Source organism: Oncorhynchus tshawytscha, linkage group LG01 (genome assembly GCF_018296145.1).
Source record: "Oncorhynchus tshawytscha isolate Ot180627B linkage group LG01, Otsh_v2.0, whole genome shotgun sequence".
In the NCBI taxonomy this organism is placed as follows: domain Eukaryota; kingdom Metazoa; phylum Chordata; class Actinopteri; order Salmoniformes; family Salmonidae; genus Oncorhynchus; species Oncorhynchus tshawytscha.
This window is the reverse complement of record NC_056429.1, coordinates 50,998,126-51,024,973: the sequence shown is the minus strand read 5'-3', so window position 1 is coordinate 51,024,973 and position 26,848 is coordinate 50,998,126. Positions and strand designations below refer to the sequence as shown.

The 26,848-nt window shown below is 43.5% G+C and overlaps 2 protein-coding genes across 3 annotated transcripts; one reads left to right on the top strand and one right to left on the bottom strand.

The window, feature by feature from the left end:
• The first annotated feature begins 70 nt into the window (after window positions 1–70).
• On the top strand, window positions 71–20,615 carry tm9sf3 (transmembrane 9 superfamily member 3). The gene is made up of 15 exons (XM_024424357.2): window positions 71–260; window positions 3,359–3,554; window positions 3,760–3,882; window positions 5,799–5,959; window positions 6,167–6,244; window positions 6,658–6,789; window positions 6,960–7,126; window positions 7,233–7,327; window positions 8,115–8,245; window positions 9,013–9,152; window positions 9,502–9,570; window positions 16,771–16,917; window positions 17,308–17,391; window positions 19,211–19,287; window positions 19,440–20,615. The coding sequence occupies exons 1-15, from the start codon at window positions 165–167 to the stop codon at window positions 19,505–19,507; spliced, it is 1,764 nt and encodes a 587-aa protein (XP_024280125.1). The 5' UTR covers window positions 71–164; the 3' UTR covers window positions 19,508–20,615.
• Window positions 20,616–21,392: 777 nt separating this feature from the next.
• LOC112252780 (thioredoxin-dependent peroxide reductase, mitochondrial) lies at window positions 21,393–25,812 on the bottom strand. Of its 2 annotated transcripts, none has more exons than XM_024424381.2 (7): window positions 25,754–25,812; window positions 24,056–24,170; window positions 23,696–23,837; window positions 23,362–23,497; window positions 21,978–22,081; window positions 21,702–21,867; window positions 21,393–21,569 (listed from the first exon to the last, which is right to left on the bottom strand). In XM_024424381.2, the coding sequence occupies exons 1-7, from the start codon at window positions 25,787–25,789 to the stop codon at window positions 21,516–21,518; spliced, it is 753 nt and encodes a 250-aa protein (XP_024280149.1). In that variant the 5' UTR covers window positions 25,790–25,812; the 3' UTR covers window positions 21,393–21,515. The 2 variants fall into 2 exon arrangements, with proteins under 2 accessions (XP_024280149.1, XP_024280140.1); XM_024424372.2 differs by lacking the exon at window positions 25,754–25,812 and adding an exon at window positions 24,537–24,690.
• Window positions 25,813–26,848: the final 1,036 nt, after the last annotated feature.

Below are 26,848 nucleotides of genomic sequence, written 5' to 3'. Positions count from 1 at the left end.
GTGACATGTCTGCATCAATCACAAGCGAATGCGATGCGAGTGAGGCAATTTACGCCATATGCGTACGAGAGCATCCAGAAAAACTGCCAGTGTCGTACAACCAGGAAGAAGGTGGGATAGCACTAACAGAGCTAACATCCCAAATCTGCAAACTTTCCCAGAAAATGATGGGGTCTTCCAGGTGGAAGATTGCAGTGGTGGTCTTTCTCTCGGTTGCCGAGATGTTAATGCCGATTGAGGCAGATGAACACGAACACACGGTAAGATCATTTGAGGTCGAATTAAAAATGTGTGTAGTGTGAAAATAATGGACGTTCTGGCTTCTTAGCCAGCTGTAGTAGCTACATGACAACCGATTAGCCTATTTATTATTTTTTAACTCAGCGAGATAAGAGTAATAATATCGTTGCATGTAACTAACTAGTTCATTTATGAGGTTAACGTTCAATGTTGATAAATAATAAATACAATAACTAACGTTGGCGAACAAGTTAACGTAGGGGACCAAAGTTAGCTAACGAAGTTAGCTGGCTAATGTTAGCCAGTGACATCTCATTGCATACATATGGTAAGAATATTTTGCACAACCACTCATCCATATTTGGTTATTCAGCTACTTATCTAGCTAGCTTGCAAAGTACATATAGGAAAATGTCTCTAGGAATATGCCTAGCTAGTTAAGTATTTTTGGTAGTTTACTAACGTTGCCATTGCGAAGACTGCATATCCGGTTATTAAGGCGGCAGGCCTGTCTAGGTACTAGGACATCAAATGGTCAAGACAAAAAAGCAAATCGCATTCTGCGTTTTACAGTACAATTGGAAGTAAATACTTTTGCTCTTGATTTCTGACCTGTAACCTATATAGTGTTTTGATCATGCTTCAACCTAGCCAATAATGCTCAACTTTGCACGTTGGCTAGCGTCAACACTAGCCTATTCATAGATGCTGACTACCTTTAGCGTCTTATTCATTAACGTATCTTCTGGCCGGGAGAGTGCTGTAATAACCCCGACGCTCGGTCTGAACGTTAACGCGCATCGCTTGCGGTACTGGTTTGGAAACGTAAGAGACGTGTATTTCATATCAGTGACAATTTTCACAAAAAAAAAAAGTTAAATTACTACACACTTTTTTTTTTAAATAGGGTTTGTGATCCCACACGGCCATATCTCCATGTTAGCTCTTGTTTACTGAAGACAGACAGAATATAGCTAATTAATACGGGTGGTCAACTATCTAGCTTGCTCCGAAAACTTGTGTGTAATGGAGAAGTGTAGTTTGTTGGTTGAAGGCACACACAGCAGTATGGATCTGTGCAAACCTGCTACATGGCCAAAAGTATGTGGACACCCTTACAAATTAGTCCATTTGGCTGTTTGTCACACCTGCTGCTGACAGGTGTATAAAATCGAGCACACAGCCATGCCATCAATATGGACAAACATTAGCAGTAGAATGGCCTTACTGAAGAGCTCAGTGACTTTCAATGTGGCACTGTTCTAGGATGCCACCTTTCCAACAAGTCAGTTTGTATGTATTCCCTGCTAGTGCTGCCCCGTCCAACTGTAAGTGCTGTTATTGTGAAGTGGAAATGTCAAGGAGTGACAACAGCTTAGCCGTAAAGTGGTAGGCCACACAAGCTCACAAAACGGGACTGCCGAGTGCTGAAGCGCGTAGCCTGTAAAAATTGTCCATCCTCGATTGCAACACTCACGACTGAGTTCCAAACTGCCTCTGGAAGCAACGTCAGCACAATAACTGTTCGTCAGGAGCTTAATGAAATGGTTTTTCATGGCTGAGCAGCTGCACACAAGCCTAATATCACCATGCACAATGCCAAGAGTCTGCTAGAGTAGTGTAAAGCTTGCTGAATCTGGATTTGGGGGATGCCAGGAGAACGCTACCTGCCTAACTGCGTAGTGCAAACTGTAAAGTTTGGAGGAGGAATAATGGTCTGGGGCTGTTTTCATAGTTCGGTCTATTCCCCTTAGTTCCAGTGAAGGGAAATCCTAATGCTACAGTATACAATGACATGCTAGACTATTTTGTGCTTCAAACTTTGTGGCACCAGTTTGGGGAAGGCTCTTTCCTGTTTCAGCCTGACAATGCCCTGTGCACTGAGGTCCATACCTCAATAATGCTCTTGTTGCTGAATGGAATGTTCCAACATATAGTGGAAAGCCTTCCCAAAAGGGTGAAGGCTGTTATCGCAGCAAAGGGGGGGACCAACTCCATATTAATGCCCATGATTTTGGAATGAGATGTTTGACGAGCAGGCGTCCATATACTTTTGGCAATGTAGTGTATGTTTTTTTTTAAACGTAGGCCTTTTGCAAGCGATTATTGACGTTTCTAAACATTTAAAATAGAGCGTCAGGATTGTAGTTCACATGGTCTTACCGGTAAAAGGCTCTGCGTGGTCAATTTGACGTCTGCAGTGGCCGTACAGCAATTACGGTGATATGGCCTCTGCAGAAGTCAGGGCATTCATACTTCTTGTGCTTTATTGTTGTCAAGGAAGTGAGTGTGTTTATACAGAACCTCCCGCCCCCACCTACCATCAACCAATCATGTCAATGCAGAGCTATACAGAGCCCTCGGCATTGTTACAAAATTTGGGAGGTGCATGGCGATTCAGTACAACGCTCAATTTGACCTCTGCGTGTCTCCAGAAGCTCCGCAATTGCGTCCCTCCATATGGAGCCTCCAACCACATTTTCGGATCAAGTATATATTGGATTTAATCCTTGTTTATAGTTGAGAACCCTTTGCATAAGGCACAGTGCCTTGTTAATGCCTTGGATTCTCAAGAGCAAGCTTCAACTTGGTCCTCACTGGTACCGTAGCCAGTTAGCACTGGCTAGTAAGCTTTGCATCCGCACTCAGTGCAGAATGAATAGCTGACTACACAACCAGCGCAAAGCAGACATCCTTACCAATGCTGTGTTGTCAGTGTGAATTGTTACATTCTTTTCTGCCCATGATTGTCAAGCTGACAACTAACAAGGGCGCTTGCTTGAGTTTTCACTCTGGTTGAAAAGACCTGTATTCAGTGCAATATACATTTCGTTGTTGATGACATATGCCTGTATGTCGTGTGGATTGGTTTTGACATGGTGTCATTAAAACAGTAACTTTATGACTCATTGTCAATGTATTTTTGCCACAGACAGCTGCTATCCAAAAGCTTTATAGATGGAGGCTGCTTGGAATAGACTAACATGTTGGCTGTTTTTGTTATTATTTGCCTGAATGCATAATTTATATCCTTGAATGGAATACCAAATGCTGCCATCTGAGAACTAGCAAAACAAGTAAGTTATAGCATGTTTAATGTGTTTCTTCCCTTTTTCAGTACACAGATAAAGAGGAGGTGGTTTTATGGATGAATACAGTGGGGCCTTACCACAACAGACAAGAAACGTACAAGTACTTCTCCCTGCCCTTCTGCGTGGGCACCAAAAAGACCATTAGCCACTACCATGAGACATTAGGAGAGGCTCTGCAAGGAGTCGAGCTGGAGTTCAGCGGCCTAGACATTAAGTTCAAAGGTATACAAAAATCTACACCCACAGGCAACTGTACAACTTGGACTCTGGAGTGACAGTCACTATTTGATCAGCATTGTTTGATTTTGAGTAGTCAATTATATTCTTTCCTAGCATGAAGATCCAAAAGCAGCCTACACTTGCATTATGTCTTGTAGTGTTATGTCATACTAAACACTTTTTTGTTGTTGTCATTTTGCTCTCACAGATGAAGTCATGCAAACAACATACTGTGAAATTGAGCTGGACAAAGCCAAACGGGATGCCTTTGTATATGCCATTAAAAACCACTATTGGTACCAAATGTACATTGATGACCTACCTATCTGGGGTGAGTGATACTGCTGCACTGCCTGTTGCAACTTGTCTAGTCATTTCGTTATGGAGAATCAGTTATGCCCCTGAGGCAGTTGAAATGAAGGCATCCAAATGTTCAATTCATACTTTTCTGGGCTTATCTGTTGCCTCACTGTTTGGTATGGGAAGTTGTTTGACTATGACAGGTTATCTATGGAAAAGCCTAGTTCATTACTATTGAAAAGGGCCCAGTTTTGGAATGAGGAATGTCTTAAACATGGAGTTATTTCACATGTAATGGTGCCTACTAGGGTTGGGCGACGTGCCGATGTATAGTTTATTTAAACTTGACTGGCACCGCAGTAGATCTGACCCGGCAGCCCACAGCCGGGCCATGCCAGGTGGCCTTAGCTTATGCAGGCTATAGCAATTTCAATAAATATGTTTTCAACAATTTACAGAATGCAAGAGAATAATGTACGGAGGTAAGCTTTTCACCAAAGCAGCGCAAAATTTCCAGTCAGAAAATGCTTCTTTTTTTCTCTTTGAATATTTTTACCAGACACTCCGGTGTCTTAATTATTTTAAAGCCTAAATTTGTTTTTTCTCTCCCACTTGATATGACTTCGGTTTTTATGCATGCTGACTTTCTCCCACCGCACTACTTCATGATCAAACAATTAATTTATCTAATGGAGTTCTAGGCTATATCAGGAAGTTTGAAGTTGTTTTTGAATGACCTAAAAACATTAACATGTTCTGACAATGTCAACTCGGCATTCCTCTCTCTCCCTCTGTAACATATTTCAAGTTTAGAAGTCAGAACCCATCATAGGCCTAAGGTAATAATGAGAGGGGTAGAACAAACCATAGCAAGACAAAAAAAAACGGTGAGTCATTTAAAAAAAACATACAGTTCAGTAAATATTAGTTTATTAGCTATAAAGGAAATGATGCATGCATCCCACTTCCTTGCTGTTGCAAATCAATCGACCAAAAGGCAAATCCTACTAATTAAAATAGCCTATCAAAGCATTAATACAAGTTAGTTATGAGAAGTATTTCCCAAATAGGCTCGTGTTTAATGTCCTAAAGTTTCAGCTTTCAAATGGGAAAGTCGGTCTATAGGCCATTTTCGGCCAGTTTTATTTTGAATGACAACGAGTGAAATCGAGCGAACAATATCAAGATGGAAAAGTCCAATTGGAAGTGAAAAGAACTTACAGCTGAGCAAAGCTTATGAAAGAGTAGGCCTATTTCCATAGCCTATTATTCGCAATGTAGGCTACAACCTATCTACATCGTATAAAACAGAAGCCTAGGCCAAATAAGAGAGGAAGATTAGTCAAAAATGTCAATCATTGAATAATTATCCAGTTCTGGGGACAGCAGCGTTGGGGTTTGAACTTGCAACCTTCCGGTTACTAGTCCAACACTCTAACCATGTGTGCTATTCAGAGGGTGAATGGGCAAGACAAAAGATTTAAGGCGTATCGGTTTGTAAATTTTTCACGTTCTTCACGTTCAACAGTTTCCCGTGTGTATGAAGCATGATCCACCACCCAAAGGACATCCAGCCAACTTGACACAACTGTGGGAAGCATTGGAGGCAACATGCTTCCACAGGTGCCAGCAACCCTGTGGAACGCTTTTGACACTTTGTACTATCCAACCTCTGACGAATTGAGGCTGGGACGGGGGGGGTGCAATACAATATTAGGAAGATGTTCCTATTGTTTGGTCTACTCTGCGTATATATATATGCACAGGAGGTGGGGCAGATGGCCTTGCCCAAGTCTTTATAACCACAGAATAGTTCCAGTAGCTGAGTGAATAAATATGGACTTTGGCCCTGGATCTGGTTACTACATTCTACACCAAACTTGCCATGGTGCCAGTAAATTTCTGGTGGCAGTGCACTCGTCGCACTAATCTCTCTCTATATTCTAGGAATTGTTGGCGAGGCAGATGAAAACGGAGAGGATCATTATCTGTGGACTTACAAGAAATTGGAGATCGGCTTCAATGGCAACCGAATTGTTGATGTCAACCTGACAAGTGAAGGGAAAGTCAAGCTTGTGCCTAACACACGAATTGCAATGTCGTACTCAGTAAGTATTAGCAATTGCTTTATAGAGATGGGAAATGGGACTTGATTTTTCTTGTATACACAGGGTTGAATATGTATTTTGGAGGTGTGATGTTTAAATTTACTACACCGAGCTTTATATTGTTTTATATAAAGTTAAGTCCCCTACATCAGCATCCAAACGTGGCTCATTTGCCAAAGGAATGATGTGAATCGTATTTTACCACAGGTAAAGTGGAAGAAGTCAGATGTGAAGTTTGAAGACCGATTTGACAAGTATCTCGATCCATCTTTTTTCCAACACAGAGTAAGTTTAAATCTTTTAAGATAAGCAATGCAATTTTGCACTGAACTGTACAGTACTCTGTGATCAAACTGCATCTTTAAAACAGGATGTGGAAATGGCTCTGCCATTTCCTGGCTGCTAAAATTCTAATAGTTTGCCTAATTTCAGTTTGTGACCCAAACAAGCAAGTATAGTGTAGAGAATCATTGTGCCATCTAAACAGATGGGAAGCATAGAAATGGCACATACAGAACATATATACTGCTTCTTAGACTTGCTTTCAATGCGTGACAGCTCTATAACTAATATTTCTATGTGATTTTTATCGGGTCATATTGCAGCTTTAACAATTCTGGGATTCAAGGATGTCATGTTCTGGAATCTAGGGATGTGCGATATTCCCTGTGGTAATAAAAAAAGTATGTTTTCTCTAGATTCACTGGTTTTCCATCTTCAATTCCTTCATGATGGTTATCTTCTTGGTTGGCCTGGTGTCCATGATCCTGATGAGAACTCTAAGGAAGGACTATGCTAGATACAGCAAAGAGGAGGAAATGGATGACATGGTAACATTTCATAGCCTTGGTAGCATTAGTGATAGAAAATCACATTGAACATCATTCACTTAAGATTTTGCTTTATTAGTTTAGGCCCAGGGCTTCGTATGATTTTGGCTAGCTGTATGTCCTTTGTCTTAATGTACCCCCTGGGCCTTTGACGCCTCTCCCTGCTGCAGGACAGGGACCTGGGGGATGAGTATGGGTGGAAGCAGGTCCATGGAGACGTGTTCCGGCCGTCCAGCCACCCAATGATCTTCTCCTCTCTTATTGGCTCTGGATGCCAGATCTTCTCGGTCTCGTTCATCGTCATCGTCGTGGCCATGGTTGAGGATCTGTACACCGAGTGAGTGATGAGTACCTCCCCGCAGATAACCTAATGGAGTGTTTCTTCGTTTCTGTCTAACGTGGGTGTGTTCATGCGCACTGCGGCTTCCCGTTTGTCTCTGCAGGAGAGGATCCATGCTGAGCACAGCCATCTTTGTGTATGCTGCCACCTCTCCTGTCAATGGCTATTTTGGCGGAAGTTTGTATGCAAAACAAGGAGGTATGTAAGGGTTTGTCTTAAAAATAGAAACTCCATTCCTACACATCACACCTCAATTATTACTGCACTTTGCAAGGGAAGTTTTGCACACACAATATTGTCACCATGACATTTTCTGAACATGGAGCCTGGGTTGTCAAAACACTGTTTGTGGTACTTTGTGTGCTGCGGTTGATGCCTATTGACAAAAATGTGGCTACATTGTTAGTGTCATTATGTGTAAATAGCACACGGTGTTACAGAATCTTCCTCCTGAGGGCGCCGTGGGACTAATTTCTAGCTTGAGCATTTTCTTTCTGGAGCTGTTCGGGCTGACTCACCCATCCTCACCCTTTCTCCCCCTCACATGAGAGATCAATATCTCCTCCAGCTCATGGCTTTAGCCAATCGGACAATAGCCATGCGTCTCACTACTGTGCGCGCTCTAGCTATGCAGTGTCTCTAGGTCCTGATTGGCTAGCCAGCCTGACCCATGCTCCAGCCTGACCCATGAGTAAATATTGCCAGTACCTGAATGGTGTTATTCCAGTCTGTGAGTGTGGGTGGACATATGTGCATGGGATGTGTGAACACAGAAACCATACCCGTGTTCATATTCTCTTGAGTGTGATTTAAAGTTCCTGTGTGTGTGTGTGGGCTGCATAATTCCCCTCTAATCAGGGGCGGTGTCAGTGAGTCACAATAAATTACATAGAGCTGTGTCGCTCTCTTTCACATGGTATGGTAGATTGTCATTCAATCATAATGTGCACCCTTATGGTAACCGATTTTATATTTGATCCTATAGGCAGACGATGGATTAAACAGATGTTTATCGGGGCCTTCCTGATCCCTGCCATGGTGTGTGGGACAGCGTTCTTCATCAACTTCATCGCCATGTACTACCATGCCTCCCGAGCCATCCCTTTTGGCACAATGGTGAGTTTAGAGCAGTGGTATTCAAAATATTAAAGAGAACAGATCATTGTGTTGTATGGGACAACATACAAATGTAATTAGAAAATTACTATTTTATTGAGTAAATGGTTAATTTGGTTAATTTACATTTTGAAACGAGAGATGAACATGTACTGAATTGGTTATTTGTTATAAAAATAGTTTTTTAAAGGTTGTATCATTAATGTGGGGTGGGTTTGGCAGAAATTCTAGCAAAAAATGGGGTCCCCAGAAATTCTGTTAATTGGTAACCAATTTATAATAGCAATAAGGCACCTCTAGGGTTTGTGGTGTATGGCCAATATCCCACGGCTAAGGCCTGTATCCAGGCACTCAGTTGTGATTAAGAACCGCTCTTAGCTGTGGTATATTTAAGCAATAAGGCCCGGGGGGGTGTGCTATATGGCCAATACACCACAGCTAAGAGCTGTTCTTATGCACATTGCAACGTGGAGTGCCTGGACACACCCCTTAGCTGTGGTATATTGGCCATATATCACAAACCCAGAGGTGCCTTATTGCTATTACAAACTGGTTACCAATGGAAAAATAAATGTTTTGTCATACCCGTGGTATTCGGTCTGATATACCACATCTGTCAGCCAATCAGCATTCAGGGCTCGAACCACCCACATTACAGCCAATCAGCCTAATGGCCAATATGCCACCCCCCCAGGCCTTATTGCTTAAATATAGTCTGCTCTCTCATGAATCATCTCATGGATTCTACCATTCCATGTTGTTTTCAGGTGGCTGTTTGCTGCATTTGTTTGTTTGTTATCCTGCCACTCAACCTTGTGGGGACGATTCTGGGAAGAAACCTCTCTGGCCAGCCCAACTTTCCGTGTCGAGTCAATGCAGTGCCGCGGCCAATCCCTGAGAAGAAATGGTATCTATGACTATGATCTTATTTGTACAGCATGACTCACTAAAAGCAATGTATGTGTGGCATTTTGTATTTTACATTCATTGGTGTTTGTTTATTAAGCTCCCAGTGCTGATATGTTTGCTACTTGAGAGCCACTGTACCGTTAAGTTTATTTTCTCGTTGATAGTTCAATAAATGTCTGATTGGCCAAAGAGTCTATACCTACTTTCCCAGGTTGAAACCAGTCCTGGATTAACAGAGGAATGAAAACCGTGCTGAGGCCTAGAGTTGCATAGCTCTGATTGATTGGTAAACTATTGGTGACACTGTCTGTATTGTGAGTTGATTGTAAATTTAAAACATGTTCCAGGTTCATGGAGCCAGCTGTCATTGTTTGTCTGGGAGGCATCCTTCCATTCGGTTCCATTTTCATTGAAATGTAAGTCCTACCTCACATTAACCTCACTACACTATAATCTAGATCAGTTCTCACCAACCGGTCGATCTCCAAGGCAATCCTTGTCTATCACCAAACATTTCTATGAAAACCCAACGATAAAGCCTTGAGTTCCTATTTTAATTATTTGTTTTTCGATGAATGTACGGCGATCCAGCATGAGTGGACATCAAAATATTTATTTGAGGTATCAGAAAAAGCTGTGTGCAGAGAGCAACTTGTCCAAAACACTTCCAGACGAAGCATGCAGAGAAATATACGAATATGTCTTCTGAGCAGAGGGCAGGTGCATCAAGAGTTTTTCTCAGTTGCAAAAGCAGCCAGGGCTTTTCACAAAACTGCATTCAGCAAATTGCGGAATTGCGAGAGCTAGCTATGTACTGTCCCACAAAATTGCTAAACATAGCAAGCCATTCACTGAGGGCGAATTCATTAAAGAATGTTTAATTAACTCTGCAGCAATACTTTGCCCCGACAAAGAGCTGTTTGAAAATGTTTCCCTGTCAAGACAAACAGTGACACTGCATGTTGAGGACATCGCAGAGAATATGGAACAACAGTTGAAAGACCAGGTAAAGGATTTCTCCTTGGCCCTGGATGAGAGCAGTGATGCACGTGACACGGCGCAGTTGTTTGTATTCTTACGAGGCATAACCCCAGATTTTGACATTAGAGGAGCTTGCTTCAGTGCAGTCAATGAAGACCACCTTGAACAGAGGTTGATAGCTTCGACGGCGACGATAGCTGTTCTCTGTTGGCCAGTAATGGGCTGTTCCTGGGGGACGATGCTGGCACTGTTCACCACTGTGAGCACGGCTGACAGGCCATCCGAAGCCGGCGGTGGGGCTTCATCTCCCCAGAGCTCGAGAGGCTATGAGGGGCCTACTCACTCGGGTAGACACTGCACTGGGCATCAAACTGGTGGACAGTGATGACTCCATCTGTCCCCATCTCTGCTGAGTTCTGTGAGGCCTTGCCGGAGAGCTGGGCCTCGGCCAAGGGGCGCTTCCGACTCAAAGCAGAGACTGTAGTTATGTGGCGGGGGCAGAGTCACTCGGCCTCGGGGTACCCAACCATGGACACCATGATAGCTGCCAATGTCCTCCCGGACCAGGAAATTATAGGGCGGACCCGCGACTGAAGCCGGAACTGCGACTGAAGCTGCTCTCCAGAGCACATTTGCCACACTCCCCATCACTCCAGGGCTGACATTTGGCACAGGGGTTAATGACATTCTGGAGCAGACCAATACGGTTTGTAGGGACTGGGAGACCCTGAGACTGTTCATGCCGCCACCCCGGGTCCAAGGCAGACGGACCGTCGCCACCCACCTGCACCTGAACGATGGTGCGGTGGAACAACAACCTGTCAACCGTCACCGCCATAGGGACGTGCCTGGGGCGCCAGAGGAAAGGCGTGCCTCGGCAGGACCCCTGACTCTATTTCCCTGTCCTCGTAAAGGCGCACAACCCTGCGTCTGGAGATCTCTCTCCTGGACATGGGTGCCATCCGCAGGAGTTTAGAATGTCTAGGTGGTTTCTACTCCACTTATTTTGTGGTCCCAGGTTTCGACCTATTCTGAACCTCCGCCGGACCCAGTCCTGTCAGAGACAAACTCCTGACCCACATCAGTGGTGGGCTGGGCATTACTATAAACGATGAAGTTGTCTGACGCCAACCCAGAGGGTGGCCTTCATTGGCATGGAACTGGACTCAGTCCTCATGAGAGCACGCCAACCCACAAGAAGGGTTCAGGTGATCTTATCTTGCCTCAACCACTTTCGTCTGGGGCGGATGGTATCCGTCCTAACCTGCCACCACCTGTTGGGCTTGCTGACAGCGACCTCGTTGTTGATTCCCCTGGGCCTGCTCCATCTCTGGCCTTGGTTGTTCAACTCCCACCGGCTGTACCCGAAGCACCACCGCCAGCTGCGGGTGACCGCTCAGGGCATTGTTGAGGTGGTGCTGTCACACTTTTCTCTCAGGTGAGGTGGAGATGCTGAGGATGTGCCGCCGGGAGCTAGTCAGCACAGATGCCTCCCAGTTCGGCTGGGGGGTATGACCAAGGGCAGGTTGGCCAGCGGCTGTTGGCTACCCACTTGGAGCGGCAGGCATATCAATACACTAGAGCCCCAAGCTGTACTGCTGGCCCAACATGTCCTGGTGAGAACGGAAAACACCACAGTGGTGGCTTACATCAACCATCAGGGTGGACTGAGGTCGTACCGCCTTAATCTTATGACACGGGAGCTCCTCTGGGCTCAGAGACGTCTAGCGTCTCTACATGCAGCACACTTACCTGGCATCCTGAATGTGGCAGTGGATATGCTCTTGAGGGAGGGCCCGCCACCTTGGGACTGGAGCCTACATCCCCAGGTGGTGCAGCACCTGTAGGACATGTTTGGGAGGGCGCAGGTGGATGTGTTTTTCCTCCCTGGACAATGCGCACTGCCCCCTGTGGTGCTCCATGTCGGTGACACCAGGGCCCCTGGCTTGGATGCTCTGGATCACAATTGGCCAGGGCTAGAGCTTTACGCATTCCCCCTGATCCAGGCTGTGCTGGACAGGACTAGGTTGGCAGAGCATCGTCTGCTTCTGGTGGCTCCACACTGGCCCAGATGACCCTGGTTCAGCCTTCTCCTGTTGCTGTTGTCTGAGACATCTTGGCAACTTCCCCTGAGACTGGACCGGCTGTCTCAGGCTGGGGGTACTCTGTGACATCCGAGGCCGCACCACCTCAGTCTTTTGGCTTGGCTACTGAACGGCACCAATGGTACATGTTAGGACCACAGGAGGGTGTAATGAACACCATGCAGAGCACAAGGGCGCTGGCTACAACCGTGGCATACCAGTTGTGCTGGCGGTTATTTTGCTCTTGGTGCACTGGTATTGAGGTTGTGCCTGAGTCATGCAGGGTGCAGTATGTCCTCCAATACCTGCAGTCTCGCTTGGATGAGGGCTTGCCAGCCTCACCGAGAGGGTATTTGGCTGCTATATCTGCCTGCCATGTGAGGTGGATGGACAGGCCAGTGGGGCGCCATCTCTTGGTCTCCAGGTTCATGAAGGGGTTTCGTTGCCTGCGTTCAGCTAGGACCTGCTCAATGGCGAGCTGGGATGTGGTCTTGGCAGCTTTGGCAAAGCAGCCTTTCGAACGGTTGAAGTCTGCCTCTATGAAGGTGGCTTTCTTGGTAGCGATTAATTCCATGAAGAGGGTGGGTAAGCTCCATGCTCTTTCGGTAAGTTCTGAGTGCTACTGGATGGACCCCGGGGGAGGACTAGATCTCTCTGCCCCAACCCTTCATTCCTCCCGAAGGTTCTGTCAGACAGGCATGTGAACATCCCTTTTATCCCGTCTGCTTACCACCCTGCGGCATACTGTGCCCTATGAGGGCACAGGCTGCCTGTGTGGAGCGGACATGGTCAGTGAGAACAACAGACCAGCTCTTTGTCTATGGTGAGAGCCCAACCCCCAGGACTCCATCAAAGCAGAGGCTCTCACTGGATCATGGAAATGATTACGACAGCATGCCGCCTGGCTGGCAGGCCAGCGCTGGGATCTGTGATGGCACATTTAACACGAGGTGTGGCTGCATCCTGGGCTCTACTGTGAGAGGTGTGCCTCTCGCTGATAGCTGTGCTGCGGCCAGCTGGGCTTCCTTTTGCACCTTTGCTAGGTACTATCAGGTGAATGTGGCATCTCCCTCAGCAGTTGGTTCAGCGGTCCTGGGCGTCGCCTCCCCTTCCGGGGACTGTGCCCCTGAGTCGCGGTCCCGCGCTGGGACTTCACCGCTGGCTGGCCAGGTCCCTCAAGCACCGACTACTCTGGTACGGGTATACCAATATATTGGAGTGATCCAATATAGTGAAACATAAAAGGTTACATATGGTTATGTGAGCTATTTGGATCACTCCAATCCTCTACGGCGCTAGAGGCGCCTCAAAAATGATGTAGAGAACGTGTGTCGAGGCCATGGGGTCTTTATATCGGGGCGGCAGGGTAGTCTAGTGGTTAGAGCGTTGGACTAGTAACCAGAAGGTTGCAAGTTCAAACCCCCGAGCTGACAAGGTAGAAATCTGTCATTCTGCCCCTGAACAGGCAGTTAACCCGCTGTTCCTAGGCCGTCATTGAAAATAAGAATTTGTTCTTAACTGACTTGCCTAGTTAAATAAAGGTTAAAATATATATATAGATAGATAGGGGCGGACCCCAGGTGTACACGGGAGTAAATCTATAAATCCTCACCTCAGAGTGATCAAAATGGCTCACATAACCACGGTTACATATGTAACTTCTGTTTCCTTGCACTGTAGACTGCACTCACAGCAAAGTTTATGTAAAATTTCAAGACTTTGAAACCATGACTAGAGAGATTGAACAAATACATATTTTTGAGGAAGTTCATATTTAAGTTGTTGTTCGTCACTTTCAACACTTATTTTTTTATACGCCATAAAATGCGCGTTCTCGCTACTTCCACTCACTAGTGAAGGGTAGTTTACGAATGAATGGCTTTTTTTGAACTGATCTCTTTGGTGACAGTCCCAAAAAGTCGGAACCGAATCGCATTGTTGAAAGACATTCATTTGGCTCCCTGATTTGCATTCAGCTACTACTGCTTTGAGGTCAAAACAATTATTATTTTTATATATTTTTTTTTTTGGCAGATTTACAAAATAATTCTATGCGCAGTGAGGATTCACCCTCTAAACAGTGGGGAGAGCATTTTAAATCTGGCAACAACAAACAATATAATCTAATAATTTGGCCAGGTAAAAATGTATTTGAATGCACATTTCACGATATGACATAGTAACCTACTTTTTGGGCTTTAGAGGATTTGCCCTTTTTAAATTTTATGCTTCTATGATATTTTTGTAACACCGGTAGACTGTGTCCTTCACTCCTGCCTGCCCTCATGGTTAACAGAACTGCAGAAAACCGTGCCGGGCAGGTGGGGGACACTGGCTGCCGGTTGCCCCGATGGCACAGCAGGCGAGAGGCTGGGACGACAACGACACCCTGTGTTAGCTAACGACGCTGTGTGCTAGCTTGCTAATTAGCTAGCACACAGTGTCGCTCCCGCCTGCTGTGTACCGGATAAAACCGTGCCCAACAGGCGGGGAACAATGGCTGCCGGTTGCCCCAATAGCACAGCAGAGGGGAGGCTAGGGCGACGCCGTATGCTAACTAGCTTGCTAGTTGAAGTACACTGTCTACCGTTGTATGGCTAGCTAGCTACCGTTGTCGCCCCTTCTGTGAGGTTTATCGGCAAATGCAGGAATGCTCCGAATTGCTGGCCGCAATTGCACCCTTCTTGAGGGACGGTGAGAGGCAGCTGCTCACTAACTGCTGCTCCCTCCCCTCAGACTGACCATCAGATGCAGGCCATCAGCCCAGTAAAACAAAAAAGCACTCACTCACCTGTGCCTCACAAGCAATACAACCAATGTGATCATACACCTACAATTTTGAAATTGAATTTCAAAATGGTCTGTGAAGAACAACATTGGCAGGGCAATTCAAGCGTAGCCAATATGCAATGATAATGTATTGGGCTTATGGACTATTGCACAAACCTCAATGCTACAGGACTGTTTTTAATTGGTTGATGTTGCATAAGGCTTACGTTTTTAAAGTCATGTTTGAAGAAAAAAAAAATCTGACAGGTAGAGTTAAGATCACTTGAGTCAAAAGGTTGGTGACCACTGATCTAGATAGTTACAGCTTTATTCCAAAATGTATTAAATAAAATAAAAAATCCTCAATCTACACACACTACCCCATAATGACAAAGCGAAAACAGGTTTAGACATGCAACCAAAAAAGTATTCAGACCCTTTGCTAAGAGACTCGAAATTTAGCTCCGGTGCATCCAGTTTCCATTGATCATCCTTGATATTTTTCTACAACTTGATTGGAGTCCCCTTGTGCTAAATTCAACTGATTGGACATGCACACCTGTCTATATATAAGGACCCACAGTTGACAGTATCAAAGCAAAAATCAAGCCATGAGGTCGAAGGAATTGTCCGTAGAGCTCCGAGACAGGATTGTGCCGAGGCACAGATCTAGGGAAGGGTACCAAAACATTTCTGCAGCATTGAATATCCCCAATAACACAGTGGCCTCCATTCATAATTGGAAGAATTTTGGAACCACCAAGACTCTTCCTAGAGCTGGCCGCCTGGCCAAACTGAACAATCGGGGAGAAGGACCCAGTGGTCACTCTGACAGCTCTCGTTGTCCTTCTGGAAGGTTCTCCCATCTCTGCAGCACTCCACCAATCTGGCCTTTATGGTAATGGCCAGACGGAAGCCACTCCTCAGTAAAAGGCGCATGACAGCCTGCTTGGAGGTTGCCAAAAGACACCTAAAGAACTCTGACCATGAGAAACAAGATTCTCTGGTCTGATGAAACCAAGATTGAACTTGGGTCTGAATGCCAAGCGTCAGGTCTGGAGGAACCTGACACCATCCCTAGGGTGAAGCGTGGTGCCAGCATCATGCTGTGGGTGATGTTTTTCAGCGGCAGGGACTGGGATATTAGCCAAGATCGAGGGAAAGATGGAGCAAAGTACAGATCCTTGATGAAAACCTGCTCCAGAGTGCTTAGGACCTCAGACTGGGACGACCTTTTACCTTCCATCAACCCTAAGCACACAGCCAAGACAACGCAGGAGTGGCTTTGGGACAAGTCTCTGAATGTCCTCGAGTGGCCCGGACTTGAACCTGATCGAACATCTCTGAAGAGAACTGAGAATAGCTGTGCAGCCAACCTGAACGAGCTTGAGAGGTTCTGCTGAGAAGAATGGCACAATACAGGTGTGCCAAGCTTGTAGTGTCATGTGTAGTGTCATACCCAAGACGACTTGAGGCTGTAATCGCTGCCAATGGTACTTCAAAGTGCTGAGTAAAGGGTCTGAATACTTATGTAAATAAAATATTTCAGTTTATTTTGTATACATTTCTAAACATGTTTTTGCTTTGTCATTATGGGGTATTGTTGATGAGGGGGAAAGAACAATTACATTTTAGAATAAGGCTAGCGTAACAAAGTGGAAAGTCTAGGGGTCTGAATACTTGCCGACTGCACTGCATATCAGCATTTAGCAGGTCGATAATTCACCAAATAATACCTGTGCGTAGCTGGAAGTGGAAATGCATTGTTTGCTTATTTTGCAGGTACTTCATTTTCACTTCATTTTGGGCCTACAAGATCTACTACGTGTATGGGTTCATGATGCTGGTCCTGGTTATCCTCTGCATTGTCACTGTGTGTGTCACCATTGTTTGTACTTACTTCCTCCTCAATGCTGAGGACTACAGATGGTGAGTAAAAGATAACCAGCAATGTATTTACTTGAATTATGTAATCGTAGAGACATTACATTAATTAAATGAGGGACCTTGTGGAGCCCTCATACACCACTGTGTGATTAGGCCTAAGTAAGTATATAATTACATGGCTAGCTTTAAAACTATTAAAAAGCATGAGCTGACACACACCAAATTTTAGGTGCTGACTAACGGGATGGTAAACTTTAAAAAGAAAGTCGCATACTATATGTTCCCAACAATTTAATGGATATTAAACATGGCCAGCTTTAGGACTATAACACAGCTAAATTCAGGAAAACCTTGACAGTTACTGTAACACAGTAATAGCCAGCCTGAGGACGTTGTGCTTTTAAATTAAATTCTTTTTTTTTCTCCACTCAGGCAATGGACAAGCTTTCTCTCTGCTGCATCCACTGCGGTTTATGTTTACATGTACTCCTTTTACTACTATTTCTTCAAAACAAAGTGAGTTCCAAAATCCATTTTATTATTTAAAACACATTGTACACAACTGAAGTAAATATGTTGACCGTAAAGACTAGCCCCAGTGCATTCTGTCATAGATAGGGGAAGGTTGTTATTAGTTTACTAACAATGAATACAACTATTAAAAAAATGTACAAATGCAATTGAGTTGTTTTACATTTTGGGGCCCTCACCAGTTTGCATCGAATAGGGGGGACCCCCATTGATTTTTGTTAGTCACTTTTTTTTTTTTTTTTACCCATTTTTCTCTTCAATTTCGTGGTATTTAGTAGCTACTATCTTGTCTCATCGATACAACTCCCGTACCGTCTCGGGGGAGACGAAGGTTGAAAGTCATGCGTCCTCCGATACACAACCCAACCAAGCCGCACTGCTTCTTAACACAGCGCGCATCCAACCCGGAAGCCAGCCGCACCAATGTGTCGGAGGAAACACCATGCACCTGGCAACCTTGGTTAGTGTGCACTGCGCCCGGAGTCGCTGGTGCGCGATGAGACATGGACATCCCTACCGGCCAAACCCTCCCTAACCCGGACGACGCTGGGCCAATTGTGCGTCGCACCACGGACCTCCCAGTCGCGGCCGGTTACGACAGAGCCTGGGCGCGAACCCAGTCTCTGGTGGCACAGCTGGCGCTGCAGTACACCCGGGAGGCCCTTGTTAGTGACTTTCACTCGTATCATTAAAATTTGCTAAATTTCTCTCCACGGTATACTGAAACTTCGGTACTTTTCCAATACAAAAGAAAAGTCCTTCAGGCCACACAGGATCAAATCTTATCACTGCAGGCCCTTTATAGCGTGAAGAGCATAGTGCTTGCTCCACCTACTCACTCATTGTTAGAGTTCTCTGGGCTTTAATTAGCTCCCCAGTCCTCACTCATGCTGCACAGAAGTTAACACAATTGAATAATGCAACACGGTATGTAGAAATGTTGAAACTGTTCGTCACTTCGCAAAACAATGTCTATACAGGCTAAAACACTTTTACAATGCATGAGAAAACCGATGGCATCCAGCTTTCAATTGTAGGCTAACTTTCAGCTGGATTCACTACCCTAGTACTTTGTTTGATATGCAAAAATGCTGATTTCAAAGCTTACTAATCAAACTAATTCACTTCATCTCCCTCGCCACCAAAAACAAATGAACTTGTCTTCCTTTGCTTCCCGTCTAGATTCCATAGCCACAAAGTAAGATTCTACAGCCACATTCTGCCTCACGAATAACATCATTATTTCTTAAGCGGCACACACATTTTGAAAAGAGTGCTTGTTCTATGCAAATGTTGATCAGTACAATAAATTTGGTTCTAGAAGTTGCCAATAAAAATTAGTCCTAAATGGAAGGTACTCATCTATAGGCCCATGAAATCAGCTAAAACAAGCTGAAAAATAAAATAATGTGCTTTTTACTCCATTGTCCCGGACACCCAAATAGACCTGTTACATTTTGACAAAGAAATTGTCATTCACACACTTATCAAGAGAACATCCCTACTGCCTCTGATCTGGCAGACTCACTAAACACACATGCCTAATTTGTAAATTGTCTGGGTGTTGGAGTGTGCCCCTGTCTATCCGTCAATAAAAAATGCCATCTGGAATTTGAAATGGTTTAAACTTTTACTTTTGATACTTGCGTATATTTAAAACCAAATACTTTTAGACTTGTAGTATTATACCTGTTGACTTGAGTGATTTTCTATTAAGATGTCTTTTACTTTTACTCAAGTATGACAATTGAGTACTTTTTCTACCACTGCCTGCTGACAGTTGTTTTGTCCCACTCCGTTTCAGGATGTATGGTCTGTTCCAGACATCCTTTTACTTTGGCTACATGGCAGTATTCAGTACGTCTCTGGGAATCATGTGTGGTAGGTTCAACTTCTCTTATTCACAGCATCTGTTTTGATCAAACTATTGTGACCGAGTTATTCAGTAAACATATTTTTTAAATGCTCAAACGAGTATAAAGCATGCGTTGTCATTGCATCAATAATCATCTTGTAATATCTTTCTTTTGTAGGAGCCGTTGGGTATGTGGGAACAAGTGCCTTCGTGAGGAAGATCTACACAAATGTGAAAATTGACTAGGACAGTCGCAAGGGATCCAAGGATCAGCTGAAGCTCTCCAACAGAAGCGGGCACAAGTCGTTTCTTTTGCAAAAAGAGATTGTGGCATCTCAAATTTGTACAAATGTAGTTTTTCCCTTTTCTGAATTAATTTCAATGTTGCAAAAGAGTGTACTAGAGCAAAAAACTGCAGGAAAAAGAAAACATTAACATCGGTTCTGTTTTTATCAATTGCTTTCAATCAATGTTCTGAAGCAGCTGTTCAAAATGTAACATGGCTTCCCCTTTCCAATCCAGTCCCACACGTCACCAGAGAACATAAAGATCTTTTTTGATGGAATAGTCTAGCTCTCTTCAGTGAAGAGGCCATATTGAAAGCCTTTGTTCTATTGTATTAGAATATTGAAGAGTTGGGTTTGTTCATGCTCTGACCTGATTCTATGTTGTATTCCTGAGTCACTCTGGATGAAATATTATTTTATTCTGGCTTCTACATTCAATTTTTACCAGCTACACTAGACAATTTTTACATACAATAACTGGATGTTATACTAACTTATCTGAGTTGGCGCCATTCCCATATTTGGACAATTCTAATTTCCAAATGCAGTAGTTTACAACCAGCCACCCAAGAAATGTGTTTGTACATATGGAGAAAAAAAAAACATTCAGGAAGGAAGGTGTGATCAACAGTTGGTTTTGAGTTACATTATAAATGACATATTGTTTTAAATGGATGTTTGATGTGATCCAATTTCCTGTTTAGGCTATGTTTTCTTAATGGTAGGGTTTGATTGAAGACTACTTGTGAAAGATAATATGGATAGGGGGAAAAGTGTATATAACCGTAATGTAACTTTAGATGTAGATCCCAAATGTATTTTGGTTGTACAGATTTACTACAAGTTTTTATTATAATTTTTTTTACAAATGATTCAGTTATAAGCAAAAATATATTGTTTTGTCTCTTTGGTTTGGTGCTTGGGGTGGCGCTGTTACATCTTGCCTGAAATTGCATGACGTTTCCATCAAACCATATGCTCATCAAATTCTGCTTTTTTTCTCTTTTTTTTGGGCAGTTTCTCACTTTCCCTGGTTGTAGCAATAATAAAAAAAAGTTGGTCGCTGACTTTGTGCTGGCTGCTTGCAGAAAGGAATGACATTGACAAGCTGACACTATTTGGTTTTGTGGATTATTTAAAGCTTTAAAGGGCTCTGTTCTTTGGTCAGTCATGTCCCTCATAACCTGAAACATTGAATGTCAGATGAAATGAGGCGATTGTGCCAAGTTGCCGCAAACATACTGTACAGAGTGAAATACACTTAGCTACATACAGTGCTGCAGAGTATTTAATGCTCCCTTCTCCCATGTGTAAATACAGTATGTACCTTAAATGTATGAGAAGTTGCAATGCCTTTCTCAAATTTTACATCCACTGAAGTTGATTTCTGGCACCTGTGTACCATATGTCAAGACATTTTTAACCTGCATATTAGCTGTAAAAAAAAAAAAACTGTACAGAGCTTATATAGGCATGGTTTGTAAATTAAGGTTAAGTTGTCTGGCTTTTAAATCTGGTAACTGCTTTTTTTTCAACTATCAAGACACGGAAGCAACGGTCTCTGTTAACACTGTTTGGGGAAAATACAATTTATGTATGATCAGTTTTGTTTAATTGATTGAAAAGTGTGTGATGGGTGTTTCTCCCCCCCTTTGCTTATTTTGATACTGTCAACAGACCCCTGAAACTCTTAACAATATTTACATGCTCTTTGCAATGTTAGGACCATTTCATTACTTTAAAAAAAATGCATAGGCTCTCAATACTTGCAATGTGATCACAGTGAATTGCTTGTGAGAAATAGAAGCTAGTGAACAGGATGAAATGTTTCAACTCAGACAATCGACCACTTCAAATCTTTATTTCCATCTACTTTAAAACTCAACTATAATGGAAAGTATTTGGTATATCTATAGTTTTTTTTCAATTCTGGATTATTTATTTATTAAAGCTGTGAAGTGTGTCATCTAGTTGTTGACTTTCTCAAAGTACTCCTTTGAACCTTCTGGAGTTGGCTTGATCTGAAAAACAAAAACTTGCATAGTAAGCAAATTGATCATCCAAGACAAAGTCCTTGCTACTCATATTTTGGTGCTTGCATTCATTGTATTTGTCTGAGGCCCTGGCAGGGTAGTGAAGGAGAGTGGCCTCACCGTAGGAGAGTCGGGGGTCCAGCTAGCAGGGCATACTTCACCGTGAGTCTCCACAAACTGGAAGGCCCTCACCAGACGCAGGGTCTCATCCACACAGCGGCCCACTGGCAGGTCATTGACGCTCATGTGCTTCACCACACCACTTGGATCAATGATAAACAGTCCCCTAATGGACAAACAGACAATGGATAACTACTCAATATCATGGTAGAAATACATACAATGCAGTGTTAAATACACTATTGGGAATAGGTTGCCATTTAGAATGCACATTACCTCAGTGCAATGCCAGGACCCTCCAGAAGTATGCCATAGTCTCTGGACACCTGTTTGTTGAGGTCTGCCAGCAGGGGGATGTGGATGTTACCCAAACCTCCAGCCTGAGAACAAGACACATGACAGCTTTAAACAGTCTTGGCATTCTCAACCAGCTTCACGAGGTAGTCACCTGGAATGCATTTCGATAAACAGGTGTGCCTTGTTAAAAGTGAATTTGTGGAATTTCTTTCCTTAATGTGTTTGAGCCAATCAGTTGTGTTGTGACAAGGTAGAGTGGTATACAGAAGACAGCCCTATTTGGTAAAAGACCAAGTCCATATTATGGCAAGAACAGCTCAAATAAGCAAAGAGAAATGACAGTCCATAATTATTTTAAGACATGAAGGTCAGTCAATACAGAACCTTTCAAGAAAGGGTTAGGTTTGGCCAGGGTAGGCCGTCATTTTAAAAGAATTTGTTCTCAACTGACTTGCTAGTTAAATAAAAGGTTTAAAAAGTGTTTGAATTGCAGCAAAGAAACCACTACGAAAGGACACCAATAATAAGAAGAGATTTGCTTGGGCCAAAAAACACGAGCAATGGACATTAGACTGGTGGAAACCTATCCTTTGGTCTGATGAGTCCAAATTTAAGATTTTTGGTTCCAACCGCCGTGTCTTTGTGAGACGCAGAGTAGGTAAACAGATGATCTCCGCGTGTGTGGTTTCCACCGTGAAGCATAGAGGAGAAAGTGTGATGATGTGAGAGTGCTTTGCTAGTGACACTGACTTATTTAGAATTCAAGGCACACTTAACCAGCATGGCTACCACAGCATTCTGGAGCGATACACCATCCCATCTCTTATGCTTAGTGGGAATATCATTTGTTTTTCAACAGTACAATGACTTAACACACCTCCAGGCTGTGTAAGGGCTATTTGACCAAGATGGAATGTGATGGAGTGCTGCATTAGATGACCTGGCCTCCACAATCACCCGACCTCAAACCATTTGAGATGGTTTGGGATGAATTGGACTGCAGAGAAGGAAAACCAGCCAACAAGTGCTCAGTATGTGGGAACTCCTTCAAGACTGTTGGAAAAGAATTCCAGGTGACGATCTCATGAAGGTGGTTGAGAGTATGTCAATAATGTCCAAAGCTGTCATCAAGGCAAAGGGTGTCTACTTTGAAGAATCTAAAATCTAACACTTTTGGTTACTACATGATTCCATATGTGTTATTTCATAGTTTTGATGTCTTCACTATTATTCTACAATGTAGTAAATAGTAAAAATAAAGAAAAAATCTGGAATGAGTAGGTGTCCAAACTTTAGACTGGTACTGTATATGGAATGATTTCTGTATGTCTATGGAATACTACCCTAGGTACACCCACTGTACCTTGCGAGGGGTGTTTATCCATGCCAGGTGGGTGAAGTGCGAATCCACCGACACGCCCACCACTTCACAGTTGATGTCATGGAACTCGCTGGCCTTGTCACTGAATGAGATGATCTCTGTCGGACAAACAAACGTGCTGTAATGAGAAAGAAAAAAATGCTTCTGAATAAAATGGCATATCCACAATCTCCTGCTTAAGTATCTGTAGTGCAAAGAACATAGGCCGTTAAATAATTCTAAAGACTAATAAAGTCAAGGATTGGTGTACCGTGCACGACATGCAGCTAAACACAGTAATCCATTCTCGTCTTTCCAAGGGAATAGTGCTACTCACAAGTCGAGAGGGTAGAAGAAAAGGACCAGGTATTTGCCCTTAAAGTCATCTAGGCTCATCTCCTTGAACTCGCCATTGTGGACAGCTGTAGCTTTAAAATGTGGTGCGTGCTGAGTGACAGCTGGAGCCCATCCAGCTGTACCTATTGGGAGAAAGATATTAAATTAATAAAGTGGATTCTATATTTAGGGGAATTACAAAAATGTTATAACATTTACTTTATTGCAGGACTTTAATATAATTGTATAAAATTGTTGAGCAGTTAATGAATGTGTTTTGGAAATGCTATTTATTATGCATAATTGCTGCATCCCCCCTCACTTTGATCAACTTCATATCACATTCCCTGTCCATACATACTGGTGGAGAAACAGGTTTTCTGCAGTACAGGACAGGTCAAAATTCTTGAGGCCTTGTTCACTGAATTTCCATGTGGTGAGGCTGATACTTTCAGTCCTCCAGTTGCAACCTTTGCCTAGATGGGGAGGGGTAACGTTAGAGAGGGAGATAGAGAAATTGCACTTCGTGACAACAACTGTTATTATTGGCGCTGATGATCATTAGACAGTTAGTATAATCAGTGATTGTATATTTAGAGTTTTTACTTAAAATGTGGCATTAGCGGTAAGTCTTTATTTGGGCAGAGGGATTTGTCCTGAATAAAATTACAGTGACGTTCCCGTCAAGCTCAGTTGCAACTTTTTGCAACTTCGTCCAATTCACATTGCCATATATATAGCTACAACGAAATTATAAATTGCTATTAAACCGTTTGTAATTTCAATGCAGCCCACTACTCCTGTTAACGTTGTAACATAAAAATATTTCTGAATGAACTTACAGAGGTCTTTAATAGTCTCCCAATGGTGGCTGCCATTTTGTATATTGACAAGTGCAGAGGCTGAATCGCATTACTGGATACCAAGGTCTCAATTTGCATTCTTCTAGTGTCCGCGCGCCTCTCCTTCTCATTGGATGAGAAAGCCAGAGGTCCCGCCCCTCTGACCTTCTCCTCCAATGTGTTTTGAGAATGAGGAGAGAGGACACTCACTGCAGCAAATCACATGGCTTTGACAAGGAGAATACAGTATAAAGATAGGCTAAAACTGCTTCTCCAATAGAGATCCCTGACCACACATGTTGGCTAACAAAGCTCATGCGTAGAAACACCTTCGGGTCTCAAGCGAACTGCGCATGTGCTTGTCGTAAATTTAAAGGAACTCCTTCGATATAAAGTGGTTTTGAATGAAAACAATATGCTTAATTACTTAAGACATTGGCTTGGATCTAGGTTGTGCCTTTAGATTTACCAACTAAGTAAGAGTTTTTAACTTCTCTCATTGACTTCTCAAACCCCGGTCTGGTCTGGTCTGTTTTGCAGGCGTTCCTGGAAGTCTCGCGATGTTGCGCCTCTGTTGTACAATAGCCTAAGGTACAGCAACGGGATTTGGGAATGAAAAAAAGATAAGATGCACGACTTCTTCTTCCACCCAAAATAAAACAATTTAAAAAACACATAGTGAGAGTAACGGGAGGTAGGAGAAGATGGAACAAGATGGACATTGTGCACATTTTCTTATCGATGAAACATTTGATCTCAATAAAGTTTTTTGTTCACAAAACTAGAAATCTGTTATGAACAGAGTGGACAAGTTTTGTTGACTTTGCCCTTTGCCAAAGTATTTTAAAATCGTGTTGTTTAGAAGGTGTGCAAAGGCGAATTTAGTTTTGCACGCGCGCACTTCACAGAGCAGGTGTTCCCTAACGGAAATATGCATATGATGCTAGAACATGCAAATAGGATCTCGCTTGCTCGTGCTTGGCTCTGCCCACCTCCTTGCTTGTTCTGCCCACTATGACTCATTTGTTCCCTTTGTAAACGACAGGCTGTGGTCTTACCAGGATGTGTACTCAGAGCATGTGCAGACCAACTGACATTTTCAACCTCTCCCTGACCGAGTCTGTAATACGTACATGTTTCAAGCAGACCACCATAGTCCGTGTGCCCAAGAAAGTGAAGGTAACCTGCCTGAATGACTACAGCACAGTAGTACTCACGTCGGTAGCCATGAAGTGTTTTGAAAGGCTGGACATGGCTCACTTCCACACCATCATCCCGGAAAGCCTAAACCCACTCCAATTCGCATACCGCCCCAACAGATCCACAGACGACACAATCTCAATCGTGGGGCCCCTCAGGGGTGCATGCTTAGTTACTTCCTGTACTCCCTGTTCACCCACGACTGCGTGGCCAAGCACGACTCTAACACCATCATTAAGTTTGCTGATGACACAACAGTGGTAGGCCTGATCACTGACAATGTGAGACAGCCTTTATGGATGAGATCAGAGACCTGGCAGTGTGGTGCCAGGACAACCTCTCCCTCAACGTGAGCAAGATAAAGGAGCTGATTGTGAACTACAGGGAGGGCTGTTATTTTTTAATTCATTTTTTACTTTAGTATATTTAGTAAATATTTTTTTAAACTCTTTCTTGAACTGCATTGTTGGTTAAAGGCTCATAAGTAAGCATTTCATAGTAAGGTCTACTGTACACATCAATGATGTTGCTCTTGCTGCTGGTGAATCTCTGATCCACCTCTAGGCAGATGACACCATTCTGTATATTTCTGGCCCATCTTTGGACACTGTGTTAACTAATCTCCAGACGAGCTTCAATGCCATACAACTCTCCTTCCGTGGCCTCCAACTGCTCTTAAATGCAAGTAAAACTAAGTGCATGCTCTTCAACCGATCACTGCCCGTCCAGCATCACTACTCTGGACGGTTCGGACTTAGAATATGTGGACAACTACAAATACCTAGGTGTCTGGCTAGACTGTAAACTCTCCTTCCAGACTCACATTAAGCATCTCCAATCCAAAATTAAATCTAGAATTGGCTTCCTATTTCACAACAAAGCATCCTTCACTCATGCTGCCAAACATACCCTCTTGTAAAACTGACCATCCTACCGATCCTCGACTTCGGCGATGTCATCTATAAAATAGCCTCCAACACTCTACTCAACAAATTGGATGCAGTTTATCACAGTGCCATCCGTATTGTCACCAAAGCCCCATATATTACCCACCACTGCGACCTGTACGCTCTCGTTGGCTGGCCATCGCTCCATACTCATCGCCAAACCCA

What these genes read in the sequence shown, in the direction of transcription:
- tm9sf3 (XM_024424357.2), top strand. Translation starts at nt 165, where the DNA reads ATGATGGGGTCTTCCAGGTGGAAGATTGCAGTGGTGGTCTTTCTCTCG. An exon ending in GAATTGCAATGTCGTACTCA is followed by an intron (nt 5,960 to 6,166) that starts GTAAGTATTAGC and finishes ATTTTACCACAG; the next exon opens with GTAAAGTGGAAGAAGTCAGA. An exon ending in CCATCCCTTTTGGCACAATG is followed by an intron (nt 8,246 to 9,012) that starts GTGAGTTTAGAG and finishes TGTTGTTTTCAG; the next exon opens with GTGGCTGTTTGCTGCATTTG.
- LOC112252780 (XM_024424372.2), bottom strand. Translation starts at nt 24,635, where the DNA reads ATGCAAATTGAGACCTTGGTATCCAGTAATGCGATTCAGCCTCTGCAC. An exon ending in GGAGACTATTAAAGACCTCT is followed by an intron (nt 24,171 to 24,536) that starts GTAAGTTCATTC and finishes CTCCCCATCTAG; the next exon opens with GCAAAGGTTGCAACTGGAGG. An exon ending in GGTCCTGGCATTGCACTGAG is followed by an intron (nt 21,868 to 21,977) that starts GTAATGTGCATT and finishes TTTGTCCATTAG; the next exon opens with GGGACTGTTTATCATTGATC.